Raw genomic sequence first — 12038 nt, 5'->3', positions numbered from 1 at the left:
CTGTGTGAACTTCAATTTGAGAGATACACTTTTGTGATTTCTTCCAAGAATGCAAATTACTATATTGACAAATGTATATAAGTCAAATGGCTGCTGCTGCTCTGTCAGAGGGTGTGAAAACCAGAAGTCTCGTTGTAGTTTCAGTGGCCTGGCTTTTCATCTCTTAGCTGGGTAGGTAGTTCTGCATAGAAGACACCGTTTCTATGAGTGGAGCCTAATGTTCTCTCTAAATGCCCTAACTGGGCACTTTCAACTCACTCTTCCTTCTTTTATGCTTTCTTCTTTTAGTTTTTTTTAATGTTTTATTTATTTATTTATTTATTTATTTATTTATTTATTTAGGGAGAGAGAGAGAGAGAGAATCCCAAGTACACCCCGCATTATCAGTGTAGAGCCTGACACAGGGCTCGATCTCATGAACCGTGAGATCATGACCTCAGCTGAAATCAAGAGTCAGATGCTTACCCAACTGAGCCACTCAGGCACCCCTCTTATTCTTTGTTGACTAAGTGAGAGGTCTTCAGCTCTCTGTTCACACTAAGTGCTGGCCAACATCACTCATCCCTCCTACTGGCAGGAATGGTATCTTAGGATCCTGGGGTTAGCAAATGATAGAAGATTTCTAAAGCCTGGTTTCAAAGAATGTCTACTATAGATTTGGTTCTTTTTCTTGCAGTTCTAATAAGAATTAATGTTAAATCAGAAAAAAAAAAACATTAGAACTCCCATATTCTTGGTCCACATCCACTTCAGAGCATAGGCAAGACTGCACTTGAGGTTTTCTGACACTTTATTTTTAAAATTTAATCAAGAAAGTAGCCACTGGTATCTTCAGGCTTTGCATCTCTAGCACAGTGGTGTCTCTGCCTTCATTCCCAGGACAGAAAGTACACATTGCCCTGTGTGTCTCCCACTGCGAGCTCCAGGGTGGAGTTAGGGCCCAGCCAAGGTTCCAGGCAGCTCACAGCCCCTTCGCATTGGAACAGGCCCAGCTACAACGGGGAACAGAAAAGGGGGAGATAAGGGCTACAAGCCTAGGGCCTCTTTACTAACTTGTTTATCTCTCACATTCATGCCTTAAAAAAAATTTTTTTTAATGTTTATTTTTGAGAGAGAGAGAGAGACAGAGTACAAGCAGGGTAGGGGCAGAGAGAGAGGAAGACACAGAATCCAAAGCAGGCTCCAGGCTCTGAGCTGTCAACACAGAGCCTGACGTGGGGCTCAAACTCACAAACAGTGAGATCGTGACCTGAGCTGAAGTCAGATGCCTAGATGACTGAGCCACTCTGGTGCCCCTCACATTAATGCCTTTAATCTGGAAACAGGTCAGTTGCACGTCATAGCAAAGACAGAAGAAACCAGATTTTTGATCTTTTGTACACTCTTTGCCTAAGTTTCCTCTCTTGTGACATCCTTTAGCCCTTCTTACACATATATGCACTTACCAGTTGCATACTGGGTCTCTCCCACAGCTTAACATCTCTGTCCTTTGAGGCTGTCACCAGCAGCCCTGGCAGCACATGGAGAGCCGTGACAGAGCCCGAGTGAATCTTGGAGGGAAAGGAGAAGCGGTATGGTGAGCTGTTAGGAAGCATCAGTCTGTCAGACCTAGAGCCTCCTTCCCTCTATTTGTGATCCTTCCCTCAAACTCACCTTTCTACGCTGCTGTGTCTTTAGCTGTGGGGGCGGTGACCAGCTATCTATGCTGTCATTCATAGATGGCTCTGTCCCTGGAGTTGGAGTTTCAGGCATTTCTGCTTCTTTCTGCCAGATGTCACCTGTGTCCCATTCTCCTTCCTGGGTGCATTTGGCGAGTTTCAATAGCATCCCATCAGAACTGGCACACAAATATGACGACTCTGCCATTTCAAGGGCAGAGGTTCGAGCTAGGTTTCCAGCCTTGAAGGACCTACCATCCCCCACAAGGCATCTCCAGACTCCTTCAGTCCACTCATCACACTCACCAGATTCAGGTTTGGCCTGAGTTACTAACACTAGGGTCCCATTTGGATTCTCCAAGGTCAGATCAAAGTTCAGGCTCTGTTCAAACTCTCCTGATTCCTTTTGCCTCTGTGAAAGGATGGCTCATTTTGTTTAGCCTACTTGCACTTGACCCTATCCAGCCAAAGCAACTCTTTTCAGCTCTGGGCTGTTGAGAACTTTTCTTAACTGTAATTTAGATGCAGTAAAGCATATGAATCTTACATGTATGTCTGAATGAACTTTTACACATGTACACATCCATGTAATCACTGCTCAGATCAAACTGCGGAACATTTCCATCACCCTGGAAACTTGCCTTCACGTCCCTTCCCTGTCAATGCCAGAGCACCCCCACCCCCCGTGCTAACAACATTCTGAGTTATCACTGTAAATTACTTCTGCTTGTTCTTTAACTTCATTTGAATGAAATCATGGAGCATGTACCCTTCTGTGTCTGCCCTCTTTCACCCCATGTACTGTCTATAAGATATGTCTGTTTTGTTCCAGATATTAGTACTTGCAGTGGCAAGGCAAGAGAGACATTAAAAAATGCAATTAAGAAAACTCCTATGTTGATGGTTTCCCATGATCTTTTTAAAACTAGAATCCTTTTTTGTATCAAAAAAACCTCATAGGAAAGCCGAAACCCACTATAGAATGCTCCAGTTGAAGGAAGAGAAGGGAATTTAGAACCAATGCCTTTCCCTTCCTCTTATCCTCAATCATGGTCCCAAGGTTTTAAAAATATTGGTCCTGGGGGGCACCTGTTGAGCATCTGACTTTGGCTCAGGTCAGAATCTCGCAGTTCGTGAGTTCAAGCCCCACATTGGACCCTATCAGCCTGTCAGGGCAGAGCCTGCTTCAGATCCTCTATCCCTCCTCTCTCTGCCCCTCCCTCACTTGCGCCCTCCCCAAAATAAACAAATATTAAAATATATATGTATATATATATTGGCCCTGGACAAATGCTCATTTTAATACATACTCAAATAGGACTTACAATGAAATAAAGAACTCCAGAGTTCCCTAGCTGTAGGACAAACACACCATAGTCTTGATGGGTAGACAACATAATAGGATATTCTGTAAAGCCGCTCCTGGTTTATAAGAAAGAAAGAAGGCAAACCCATGAACATCTCTCTATGAGATCCCAGTATTTTGTTCTAAGTTAGACCAAACTTCAGGGTAACCACTAACCCACTTTTCCTCTTTCTGTAGCCTGAGAGGAAACAGCATTTTGGATCCTACCAGATTATAGAGGGAGCATCCCCTGGCTTCATGTGCAGCAACTCCAAATCTGCTTTGGCCAAGATGAGGGTGTGACCGTCTGGGGCCAGGGCCACACCTGTCAGGAACCCTAAGTCCTCCAGCAGAACTCGGTTCAGGTGAAGACTGGAGCACAAAAAAGTTACATGAGACAGAAAGTTCCTATTTTAGTCCCCCTCTCTCAGGCTCCTCTGCTCCCCATGAATTCCTTAGGAGTGAAGTACAAACACAATGCATTACCTTCACTATGAATTCTCTTCCTCTTTCTGTTTTCCTTCTGTCAGTATTCATTATCACCATCTCCTTACCTGCCCAAACTAAGAATCTCTTACATGCCTGTCTTTTCCTTCCATCCTGGTTGATAAGCACTGCGGATTCTACTTGTTACAGATGCCTAAACCTCTCTCCCCACTTTGCATCCTACTGCCCAGCTCAGGGCCCACATTATTTCTTCCCTGGACTAGAACAACTAATGTAAAGGTGATCTCCCTGCCCTTCACATCTTTCTACTACTATCCATCCTCCATACTGCCACTAGAATCCTCTTCCTCAATTTCAGATCATTATTCTGTTCAAAATTCTTAGCACTGTGCTCTCCACAACCTGGCCCCAGTTTATCTTTTCAATCCAAATTCCCCGACACCCCCACCCCCACTCTCACCAAGAACCCAACATTTGGCTGTGCCCAGAATATACCATGCACTCTCATGCCTCCTTGCTTTCTGTTAATGCTACTTGCTCTTCCTGAAACATCATTCCCTTCCCTTATGGGTCTAGAAAACTCCTGCTCATCCTTTAAGCCCAACATCAAACAGCAACTCTTTTGTACACCATAAATTTCTCAAATTCTGCACCCCCAGGAATTATGTATTTCTCTCTTCATTATAGCACTAACCACTCTGCATGTTGCTGGTGGTTTACTTAAGTGCACATTCTTCCACTGTGCTTCCTTAATTAAAAGGTAATTTCAGGGGTGCCTGGGTGACTCAGTCAGTTAAGTGTCTAACTCTTGATTTCGGCTCAGGTCATGATCTCACGGTTCATGACTTCAAGCCCTGCATTTGGCTCTGCCTGACAGCGTGGAGCCTGCTTGGGATATCGTCTCCCTCTCGCTTTGCCCCTCCCCTGCTCTCTCTCTCTCTCTCTCAAAATAAATAAAAATAAACTTAAAAAAAAAAAAAGGATTTTCAATCTTGTTCATACTGCCTGGTTCAGAGCTTAGCATAAAGTAGGCACTTGGTAATTATTATTTAAATTGACATGATGAGGAACCAAAAACAATTTCCCAGGGTCTTTTCCCCACTTACTAACATCCTGTTAGTTCCTAGTTCAGAAGTAGAGGTGGAGTGATTTGCTCAAAATCCTGGGTGTGAGGAGACCACCGTGGTATCACATTAACCCAGCTGCCCCCTTTCACCTGAAATTTCTCTGTGTCGAACCCTTCTGCAATTCCACTTGCCACTCGCTGACTTTTTCATTAGCACTGAGAACAATCAAGGTGTGTGCTGAGTACCAGATCAGAGCACTGATGCTGCCTGGAGCCTTGAGAACACAACAGGTCCATTTCAGTATTCCTGAGGAGCCAGGACTAACCTTCCTTCCACTCCCAGACATCCCTCTTACCCCAGCACGTGCCACTACATGCACAGCCAGAACTCACATACACAAGGAACCAAGGTTGCCCCAACATACCTGTGCTGTGGCCACAGCCTTAGCTCCATGCCACAAGGTTAGTTCCCCAGTTTGATTCCCAGACACTGCCATAGAACCATCTGGGGCCCAGGCCAAAGCAGTGATGGCTGTAGGACTCCTGGGCATATACCTGTCATCTGGAGAAGGAAGGAAGTGATGCATTAGAAGCTGAACCACTATTGAGATGAAAGAGGAGATATCAGGCCACCCTGACCTTCATGGTCCCACGAACACACCCCTCTTTCATATGTTGCCTCGCTCCATGACTCACTCACCTGCTTCCTTAGGTACCTGCCAGAGCCGAATGGAACCATCCTCTGAGGTAGTCAACAGGAGGCCTGAGGTCTCTGAAACAGCAGCTGCACTGATTGGACCACTGTGTCCCAGGAGGGTGTGTGTTTGAAACACCTAGGAGGGGGGTGCCTGGGTGGCTCAGTCAGTTAAGTCAGTCAGACTTCAGCTCAGGTCATGATCTTATAGTTCGTGGGTTCGAGCCCTGCACAGGCTCTGTGCTGACAGCTCAGAGCCTGGAGCCTGTTTTGGATTCTGTGTCTCCCTCTCTCTGCCCCTCCCCAACTCACTCTCTCTCTCTCTCTCTCTCTCTCTCTCAAAAATAAATAAACATTAAAAAAAAAAAAAAGTGAAACACCTAGGAGGAAAGGATGGAGGTGGGCCCAGCAGTGGGGGGAGGGGGAGGCACAGGAATGTCAACACAACAAAAGGCTGTTCCACTATACCCCCTCCACTCCGCCCACCCCCGTCCTTTCAGGGAACTCACCAAGAGTGGATGCCACAACCGTGTGGCCCCATCCAGTCCAACAGTCACCACTAGAAGCTCTGACCCAGGCTGCCCAGCTGATAAGGCACAGAGACTAAGTCAAAAGAAGGGAAGAAGCATGGGCGAAAGGGAGGGAAGGGGGCTGACAATCCCTTACCTGGCTGGGGCTCCAAGGCAGCTGCACAGTGGCTGATCGGTCCTGAGTGAGCAGGGATGCTCGTCAGCTCCACACCCTGATGGTCCCACACTTTCAAGGTCCCATCTCGGCCCACAGACACCACATGTTCTTCCTGCCCCAGAGCACAGGATCAGTACAGAGTCCTATTGAGCAGGATATGGGGAGTGTGACTCCTACCAGGAGGTGAGGGCAGACCACTAAAGGCTTAGGCATTGTCAAAGAGTGAGGAAAATGCAGGGACAGAGTCTGGGTGGCTCAGGACTGCAATCCTGCATGAGGTCCAGATACTAAGCTGCCCTCTTCCTCCCATCACACCAACCCTCAGCCTCAATATCCTAGATCGGTTCTAATCCAGGCCCGAGTATCTCATTCTTTATACTTCTTTTACCTTTGAGATTAGATACCCAAGGCACCCAGTGTCCCAAAGCCTACTTAGCTTTCCTAGAGCCCCCACTGAGCTCTCCACTGCCTTCTCACCACGGCTACCACGGCGCTCACGGCACTCTGATGACCTAGGAACTGGCCAAGCTGCTGTTTCAGTTCTGGGTCCCACAGCCCCACAGAGCCATCACTGGAGCAGGAGACCTGCAGAGTCAGAGGTTGGAGGAATGGGATTATCAGCATGGTTCCAGCATTTTTGTGTGTTTATAATATTGGGGAGGAGCAGTAAGGCTTGTGATTAAGAACATGGGATGTCCTGGGTTCAAATCCTAGCTCTGCCATACTTTACTTTGTGACCTGGGATAATTTCATGTCTCTAAGCCTTAGAATTCTTATCTACTCAATAAGGATAATAACAGTGTATCTATCTCATATGGCTGCTGTGGGGCTAATGCACCTGCCTGGACTTAGGACTTAGCACACTGCCTAGCACATACTAAGCACTGAATAAATAGGGGCTATTGTCCTTGTTATTAATATAATGTCAGTCAACAAACCCAGACAAAGGTGAAAAGTCTGCAATGCCAAGAAAAGATCCAGCTGCCTAAAAGGCAAGGACAGGGCAGATATGACAAGTTTATTCAACTGATACTCCTTTCTCATCTCTTCTTGAGAATAATATAGGGACTCTGCATTGGAACACTAGGTTTTACCAACCTTGAGTGCATAATTTGAGTTGGTTTTTTTTTTGTTTTTTTGTTTTTTGCCTTAGGACTAAAGAAATCATAGCAATAGCCTTTAACTGCAGGGACAGGGCACACTAAATCCTTAGGGAGACAGTGTGTGTTCTTGTTAACAGCACGGGCTTTCTTTTCTTCTTCTTCTTCTTTTTTTTTAATGTTTATTTGTTTTGATAGAGACAGAGAGCATGAGCAGGGGAGGGGCAGAGAGGGAGACAGAGAGAATCCCAAGCAGGCTCTGCACTGTCAGCACGGAGCCCCACGTGGGGCTCAAACTCACGAACCATGAGATCATGACCTGAGCTGGAATCAAGTCAGATGCTTAACTGACAGAGCCACCCAGGTACCCCAAGTGCATGGGCTTTCTTATGTTTACTGGTTCAGTTCATAACTTACCTGACCTTAGAAATGTTCTTTAATCTATCTGAGCTCTATATCCTTGTCTGTGAAAGAGATAATAGTAGTATCTGTATCTGCTTTACAAGGAATTGTAAAGAGTAAAAGAGGCAAGACATTCAAAGAGCTTAGTTCAATGCCTGGCACATACTAAGTGCTCAATAAATGTCAGCTATTACTATTATTATAAATGGGTGTTAGAAATAGGATGAGATGGACAGTGTTGTCCTCCCCCAGGAACCCTGCTGAGCTCTGCCCCACCCCCACCTCTTCCCTTACCAATAGATTGTCTTTGGTCCAGGCACAGCCAGTGACCCAGTCACGGTGACAAGCAGAGAAGGAGTAAATCAGAACAGGGGCTTTGGGCATCCGCACATCCCAGCAGAAGAGATTCTGGATAGGTCCCAAGAGAGGGGGCAGTCAGGACCACAGGAGGGAGGCAGGAATACCAGGGCCATTTGGGGCAAGAAATTTTAAAGGGAAAGGGGATATCAAGGAAGGGATGGTGGGCAGATGCGGCAAAAGAGATATGGCAAAACAAAATGCCTTAGGGAGCAATGGGAAATAGGCTGTTGAGGAATCCAGGGACCAGCGGGGCTGTGGGGCCCAAGGCGGGAGGACCCCTGTGGCTCACCCGGTCCCTGCCCCCAGTGGCCAGCCTGCCTCCATCAGTGTTGAAGCTACAGCAGTTTACAGGCCCCTCATGTCCCCGGAGCTCAGTGCCACAGGGAAAGTCTTCTGCCTTTTGGGGCAGTGTCAGCAACTGCTTTGGCCAGAGCCGCACTGTGAAATCTTCTGCATTGGAAATAGGGAGAAGGGAAGATTCTCTGAAAGAGGAAGTGTGACAGGACCCCAAAGACAAAGGCAATCATGCGGGGCGAGGGCGATGTCCCATGGCACAGCTCCAGGGAGAAAAGCAGTGAGTCATAGACTGTGGAAAGCCTGAATAGGGGGTTAGTCATCATATGAGTTCACAGGACAGGAATATCGGGGACTCCCAGCTCTCGATCTTCAGCTGTCTAACTCCCTGCTACACCTCCAGACCCTCCTCTTCTCAAGTGCCCACTATTACTTGGACCAAGCTTCCTACCTAGAGAGGACTAAGGCCTCTCTCCTCATTTTCACCTCAACATCTCTCCTCATAAGGGAATATCATTCCTATACAAAGCAAAGTGTCCCACTGGGCAGAAACTCAAAGAATTATAGGGATTACAAAGAGGTCCCAGAATCAGGGCTAGGAAATAAGAAGAAATAGTCTAGACTGCTTATGTAAGATAAATGCATTTAAAACCACTTTCAAAGTTATAAAAAAAAAAAAAAAAAGTATGTGTGTGTATTTTCTTGTATGCATACACATATAAATTGAGGGAAACTATTAGCATCTTTAAAAGAAAGCTGCTCACTGCCCACCCAGCAGTACCTGATGCAGAAGCTAAGAGTTCGTTGGAGGTGGCCAGTCCCAACACGGGTTTCTGGTATCTGGACAAGAGCCAGAGGGACTGAAGGGAACTTTCCGTGAGATGCCAGCCTTGCAGGGACCCATCTTCTGCACCACTCACCAACACCTTAGGGCTGAGCCAGGCCAGTGCCGATACTGCCACATCTAGTGTTTGACACTGAGCCCCCTGGGAACCTAGAGAATGACCAGAAAACATAGAGTAACACATTCCAAAAGGGAATTCAGGGTAGGGATGTTCTTTCCAAAGGCCCAAACACCCCATCCTCTCTCTCTTCAGTACCTGAAGCAACTTTATAGATCCTAATGCCATCTGCTCGGTACCCAACAGCCACTCGATCGCCATCTGGGTTGAGAGCCACAGAGAGGGCAGGAGAGAGGGGAAGGGAACCAAGGCATCCCTGGGGCCGACCCAGAGATCCGGACCACACCTGAACCTGAGGGCCAAGAACAGGTCTCTGTTCCTTCCAAAGAGTCTTCTCTGGAGAGCTGCTCGCACACACAACTGCACCCCTCTCCCTGTAGCTTGCACCAGCTAAGCTCCTCCCCTGTCTCCCCGACAAAGGCTCCACCCTTACCCAAATATTCCCTGCCTTTCGTACCCCCTCCTCAGAACCCACCACCAGCCCTCTGCAACCTGACCTTGCCATCCTCTCCGGCTGTCAGTAACTGGCACCCAGCGCGCAGGAAAAGGGCAGCGGCCACTGTGCCATGGTGGGCAGGGAAGGCAGCCAGCCGTGCCCCCTCATGCCAGGACCACAGCTCCACCGTCCCGTCCAGCCGACCCACAGCCACAACCCTCCCAGGCACATTGAAAGTCAAGGTACGGACGGAGGCTCCTGGGGTTCCCAGTTCCTACACGAGGAGGTAGAAATGGAAATGTCGGGAACTGCTCTCAACACAAGCCCAAAGTGAAACAGAACGTGGGTGTCCGTCACTCCACATCTTCTGCTCCCACCCTCTTGAGCTTCCTCCCCCAGGGCTACACAGGACCATCTCACCTTGATAGCTTTGAGCCCGTCCACATGGAAGAAGCTGAAACTGCCAGCCCAGCTGCCTATAGCTATCACCTGCCCTTCTGGGTGGAAAGTAATGCAGTTCAGGGGCCTGGGACATGTATGTTCGAAGGCCAGCTGCCAGCGGACTGTGTCCCACAGCTGAAGGAGAGAGAAGGAGAGGAGTCTAGATGCTGAGTACAGATGCCTGAGCATCACAGTCCCAGAAGCCACCTTATCCAGTCCCCTGCCCTCAGCAGGGAAGGCTTCCCCCAGCTAAGCAGTCAGCAGCTCTGCCTCACAAAGAAAACAACTTCACGGGGCTGACTTGGCAGTTAAGGCCACTTTGACTACCACAGCCCCTTGGTCATTACCTTCAGACATCCTCCCAGGCACACGGTGGCCAGCAGTCGGCGGTCTGGGCTGAGGCAGCAGCCGGTGATTTGGTACTGGTGAGCCTTGGTCTGGAGCACCCTATCCCAGGGAGACAAAGTCAGGCTCCTGGGGCCCCTGGCCTCCCTCCTCTTTCTTCTCCCCTGGGGGCTCCCGACAAGCAGGGAAGGCCCTCACTCCCAGACATGAGGGAGGGACCCCTTACCGACAACCTTGCTTCAGGTCCCAGAGCTCCAAAAGCCCATTAAAGGCAGTGAGAAAGAGGGCACTGTCCGAGAGGAATGAGCAAGAGGATACCCCATCACAGCCGCTCACCAAAGACTTCTCCTCCTGTGAGAACGAGCAGGAAAGTATGCTCAGGACATTTCCTTGACCCCCCAATGTCCAGCACTCCAAGCCCCAATCAAAAAGGAGGCCAAGGCAAGAAGGGCTGGAGAAAGTGTGGCCCTTTGTCCCCACACCAGGAATGCTTGTTAAAAGTAAAAAGCATTGGACCCAACTCCAGATGTCGGCCAAGCTCAGGTTCAAGTGGGGCCACAAAGTCTCTCCTACTCCAAACCCCATAAGTATCCCCAAGTCACAGAAGATTTTAATGGGTCTGAGGAGGGAATGGTGTTACATGCATGCATGCTATGGGGGTGGGGGGGTGATATGGGTGGGAAGCAGAGAGAGGTTGTGGCTGTGGGACCCACCTCTGCAGCCTAATCTGCTGTTACTATCCCTTAAGCACCCTCTACTCATTCCAGCAATTTCCAGGAAACATTCTCCCCTATGCCTTTCACTCAACTGGAATGCCTGCCCTTGTCTGTCCCTGTTCTCCGGTAAGTACCGGCTATGTTTTGGTTCCTTTTCCCCTTGTATGTCATATCTTTCAACAAAACTGACCACTTGGTGGGCAAAGACAATGTCCTACCCCTGTTTTCCTTGTGATGCTTAGTACAGTACAGCCTCAGTACAACTTTGAATGGAAGGTGTGACGCAAATATTTGGAAAGCATGATTGATTTTGTGACCAAGCTTTTGATCTGATGTGAGGAAATAAAAGTTGCTGAATCAAACAGGGTGAAAACAGGTGGGGTTGGCTTGCCTAATCTGTGAGGCTTTTTCTGGAGGCAAACTCTGCCCGCCTTGAGCATCATACCTGCCAGGTTTTCAGGTCCAACAGGTAAACCATCCCACTGGCTGTGCCCACAGCAGCTCTTTGCCCCCTGGGGCACAAGGTCACTGCAGTGGGAGATGAGGAAACTGTCAGAGACAGGCTGGAGCTAGAGAGAGTAGCAAGAAAGGGAGGAAATGAGGAATCAGGGAAGGAAGCAAATGGAAACTCGTGTTTGCATTTCTGTCCCTGAATCCCCCTCTCCACAGTGACTTTGGTCTGTCCTTTTTTCTCCAGTTTCAAAAAGGACTGTAGCTTGCTCTCTGGTGGGCTTACCAGCATCTGGGGCCAAGGGCCTTACCTCTGCCGGCCCCCCACGGTGTGGGGCTTATTCAACCATCGTAGCATGTGCTGGAGGCGCCAACGCCGCTGGGAAAGCTGGGGTGCCTGGTGGCAAAGAGGCGAGTCCAGAGTCTGGTTGGCTGCCTGCTGGGGCAGGAGCAGGGGGTACTGGTTGAGGATTGGAGCCTGCTGCCTCAGGAATGTGTGAAACACAGCAGTGTCAGTCTCAGGAAGACTTGGTTCCTCTTCGGGGACTGAGGAAGCTGTGGAAAAGAAGCACTGTGTCACTGGGGGGGCTAGCCTAGACCCCCATTAACCCCATTAGCCAAGTATGTCAGGCAGT

General features: G+C 48.6%; 1 protein-coding gene across 2 annotated transcripts in view; it reads right to left on the bottom strand.

Moving 5' to 3' along the window:
• TEP1 (telomerase associated protein 1) overlaps positions 1–12038 on the bottom strand; it is a 40153-nt gene continuing 28115 nt past the window's right edge. For both annotated transcript variants that reach the window (XM_049613204.1, XM_049613205.1), the window contains exons 34-55: positions 11715–11958; positions 11399–11522; positions 10464–10588; positions 10240–10339; positions 9872–10027; positions 9513–9725; positions 9154–9307; positions 8835–9047; positions 8049–8209; positions 7694–7807; positions 6375–6482; positions 5877–6009; positions 5720–5796; positions 5217–5349; positions 4942–5078; positions 4667–4791; positions 3232–3375; positions 2984–3080; positions 1965–2070; positions 1654–1859; positions 1446–1550; positions 1–992 (exon numbers count right to left, since the gene is read on the bottom strand). In XM_049613204.1, the coding sequence (XP_049469161.1) occupies positions 870–992; positions 1446–1550; positions 1654–1859; positions 1965–2070; positions 2984–3080; positions 3232–3375; positions 4667–4791; positions 4942–5078; positions 5217–5349; positions 5720–5796; positions 5877–6009; positions 6375–6482; positions 7694–7807; positions 8049–8209; positions 8835–9047; positions 9154–9307; positions 9513–9725; positions 9872–10027; positions 10240–10339; positions 10464–10588; positions 11399–11522; positions 11715–11958 (3098 nt within the window). In that variant the 3' untranslated portion in view covers positions 1–869. The remainder of the gene's footprint in view (positions 993–1445; positions 1551–1653; positions 1860–1964; positions 2071–2983; positions 3081–3231; positions 3376–4666; positions 4792–4941; positions 5079–5216; positions 5350–5719; positions 5797–5876; positions 6010–6374; positions 6483–7693; positions 7808–8048; positions 8210–8834; positions 9048–9153; positions 9308–9512; positions 9726–9871; positions 10028–10239; positions 10340–10463; positions 10589–11398; positions 11523–11714; positions 11959–12038) is intronic.

Source organism: Panthera uncia, assembly GCF_023721935.1.
Source record: "Panthera uncia isolate 11264 chromosome B3 unlocalized genomic scaffold, Puncia_PCG_1.0 HiC_scaffold_1, whole genome shotgun sequence".
NCBI classification, from domain to species: domain Eukaryota; kingdom Metazoa; phylum Chordata; class Mammalia; order Carnivora; family Felidae; genus Panthera; species Panthera uncia.
This window is presented reverse-complemented; position numbering and strand designations above follow the sequence as displayed.